Source organism: Clupea harengus, unplaced genomic scaffold (assembly GCF_900700415.2).
Source record: "Clupea harengus unplaced genomic scaffold, Ch_v2.0.2, whole genome shotgun sequence".
NCBI lineage: Eukaryota > Metazoa > Chordata > Actinopteri > Clupeiformes > Clupeidae > Clupea > Clupea harengus.
The window spans coordinates 23,406-24,964 of record NW_024880441.1 but is presented as its reverse complement, the minus strand read 5'-3'; the positions used below and the strand labels follow the sequence as shown (position 1 = coordinate 24,964).

Genomic DNA, 1,559 nt, shown 5'->3' with positions numbered 1-1,559 from the left:
TGCCACAGAAAAATGAGACTGCTGCAACACTCTCCACTAACAGCTGAACCATCTCACCTGACAGCCTTGATGTGCTCCCAGTTAGCGATTCCTGTCAGAGGTCCTTTTTGATCTTTGGTTCGGCCATGAACAGTCAGCAGCTGAAGACGTCAAAACATAACACAACACATTTAGCCGAAAATGACATTTCCTTTCTTAGAGAAAGCACTGGTAGAGACATAATGACATGAGCGTACCTGGCACCCAGCTTTCTCCAGCATCTTGGCGTACTTAATGGTCTTCTCAATCTCAGGGAAGACTCGAATTTTACACGTGATGGGCACGGTGAGTTTCTCATTTGCCAGTTTAACTGAAGAGCACATTGTCACATAATTAAGACACTGTCTATAGCCAGGCGTGGTCATATCTTTGACACAGGGCCATACTTACTCATCTTCTCAAGCAGCTCCCACTCATCTTGCAAAAAGACTCCATAGCGACCTTTATGTAAGAGTAAACAACCAATTTGTCAATAGTAACTACAGCTGGGCTGCTCCGATCTGACCACATAATCCATAGAGATAACCATGTGTATAGGATAGGCGGAATATTTTACACTTCACATACTGTGACGTTAGGAACTGAACAACAGCGAGGAGTTTGAGCCTACAATGTATAAAAGCTTGAATTAACACGAATAATCGTCTAAATAAATGAAACACAAAGGTTCAGCTGGAATACCTCTTTTGGCGATCATTTGAGGGCAGCCCAGGTTAAGGTCAATGGCGTCGCAGTAATCTTGTGCCAATAGAGCAGCTTGGATAAATACCTCTGGATCATTGGCACAAAACTGTGGAATAGGGAATTGTAATGATTTCAGGGCTCTAATATAATTTCTCCTTTCTAACACAACGCACTTATCTACAACACATCACTGAACAAAAGTTACCTGAGTAATCAGCGGTCGGTCCTCTTGACACACCTCGCTGTACAAGTTATCACGGCGATAATTGACATCTCGCACGAACACCTGGGCATGAAGCATCGGTGTGTAGCAAAGCTCCGCTCCGTGTCTCCGACTGAGAAGCCTCCACGCCAATTCACTCTGGTCCACCATGGGGGCAACCACATACCGAGCCCCTTTGAGAGTCGTTTCCCAGAATTCAAATCCCCGAAGCTTCGCCATGACACGCGGAATTAGACAGATGGAAACTCTAACGTCTGCAATTAATAGTGTTTCTTCACGTTCACTTTTTCAATCAACCAGCGAGTCATAAAATATTGAAAACGGGTCAAGTCCACGATGGTGGCGTATTGTCTGTGTCAGCACAAGGTGTTTCAGATGAGCTTGCCAACATGTCAAAAGCGAACTCTTTACATATGACAACTTTCTTTAAACCATTCATTTGATCCCATGAGAAAGAACTGTTGCACTATCCAAGACTGGTTGAATGAAGATAAAATACACAGAAATGTCTTTTCAAAAGTCTGTGAATGAAAAGACAACTCACGCAAGCTTCTTCAATGAGTGAGTGCACGGTGCAACACCTTATTGATGCCGTTCGGAATAACCAAGCAAT

The 1,559-nt window shown here is 43.6% G+C and overlaps 1 protein-coding gene across 1 annotated transcript; it reads right to left on the bottom strand.

Annotated features, from left to right (window-relative positions):
- Positions 1 to 41: 41 nt before the first annotated feature.
- Positions 42 to 1,559, bottom strand: LOC122132148 (tRNA-dihydrouridine(16/17) synthase [NAD(P)(+)]-like). Its single transcript, XM_042706951.1, has 5 exons — positions 929 to 1,559; positions 721 to 829; positions 430 to 480; positions 237 to 349; positions 42 to 140 (listed from the first exon to the last, which is right to left on the bottom strand). The coding sequence occupies exons 1-5, from the start codon at positions 1,163 to 1,165 to the stop codon at positions 54 to 56; spliced, it is 597 nt and encodes a 198-aa protein (XP_042562885.1). The 5' UTR covers positions 1,166 to 1,559; the 3' UTR covers positions 42 to 53.

Bases quoted from the DNA above. Each gene is read 5' to 3' on its own strand.
- LOC122132148 (XM_042706951.1), bottom strand. From the start codon at position 1,165: ATGGCGAAGCTTCGGGGATTTGAATTCTGGGAAACGACTCTCAAAGGG. The intron at 481-720 runs GTATTCCAGCTG...TCTTACATAAAG, and splicing joins TCAAATGATCGCCAAAAGAG to GTCGCTATGGAGTCTTTTTG. The intron at 350-429 runs GTAAGTATGGCC...TGTGCTCTTCAG, and splicing joins GGAGCTGCTTGAGAAGATGA to TTAAACTGGCAAATGAGAAA.